Genomic DNA, 742 nt, shown 5'->3' with positions numbered 1-742 from the left:
CAAACAGGAAGTACTATAAATCCAAATTTAGTTTCTTCTGTTGTCTTCTCTCCCACCACAGCCATCAGTCGCTGACATCCTTAAATCTCTGATGTATTGAAAGATGAACTTTAAGTCTGGGCGTGTGCTTCTTCAAGGGGGAAATAACTCTGATAAGACCTGAATGATATTCTAATCTTCATTTTTGAGGTGTTGGTGGGTTTGTTCTCAGTTACATCTGTGATGTACTCAGACGTCTCTCTTCTTCACTTGTGCAGCGCATCGCTAAGCTTTACCCAGGCGACTTCGATCGCATGCGCAGAATGTCGCTGATCGAGGAAGGGGACGTCAAGAAAATCAACATGGCTCACCTGTGTATCGTGGGATCTCACGCTGTCAACGGAGTGGCTCGTATCCACTCGGAAATCATCAAAGACACAGTGTAGGAAAACCTGACCTACTCTGCAGCCTCAGATTTGATGTGTTCAGGTTTTTCTGTGCTGACACTTGAATAAGTCTTGTGGTTCCTCTCCTTCACCAGGTTCAAGGATTTCTACGAAGTCGACCCTAAGAAGTTTCAGAACAAGACCAACGGTATCACACCCCGGCGCTGGCTGGTCATGTGCAACCCTGGTCTGGCTGAGGTCATCGCTGAGGTGCGTTTGTTCTTGTTCATACAGAGCTCTTAAGAGGGATAATTGTGATCATCCAGAGTCCTGGAAACTAAAACTGTGCTGACTGAACCATCAGTATAAAAGATTCC

General features: G+C 45.7%; 1 protein-coding gene across 1 annotated transcript; it reads left to right on the top strand.

Moving 5' to 3' along the window:
• Window positions 1-221: 221 nt before the first annotated feature.
• On the top strand, window positions 222-704 carry LOC111673756 (glycogen phosphorylase, muscle form-like). Its single transcript, XM_023431618.2, has 2 exons — window positions 222-421; window positions 521-704. The coding sequence occupies exons 1-2, from the start codon at window positions 294-296 to the stop codon at window positions 666-668; spliced, it is 276 nt and encodes a 91-aa protein (XP_023287386.1). The 5' UTR covers window positions 222-293; the 3' UTR covers window positions 669-704.
• The last annotated feature ends 38 nt before the right edge of the window (window positions 705-742 follow it).

Source organism: Seriola lalandi, unplaced genomic scaffold (genome assembly GCF_002814215.2).
Source record: "Seriola lalandi dorsalis isolate HSWRI2012SDOR001 ecotype SW California unplaced genomic scaffold, Sedor1 jcf7180002011643, whole genome shotgun sequence".
Classification (NCBI taxonomy): Eukaryota; Metazoa; Chordata; class Actinopteri; order Carangiformes; family Carangidae; genus Seriola; species Seriola lalandi.
The sequence above is the reverse complement of the archived record's forward strand: the minus strand, read 5'-3'. Positions and strand labels throughout refer to the sequence as shown.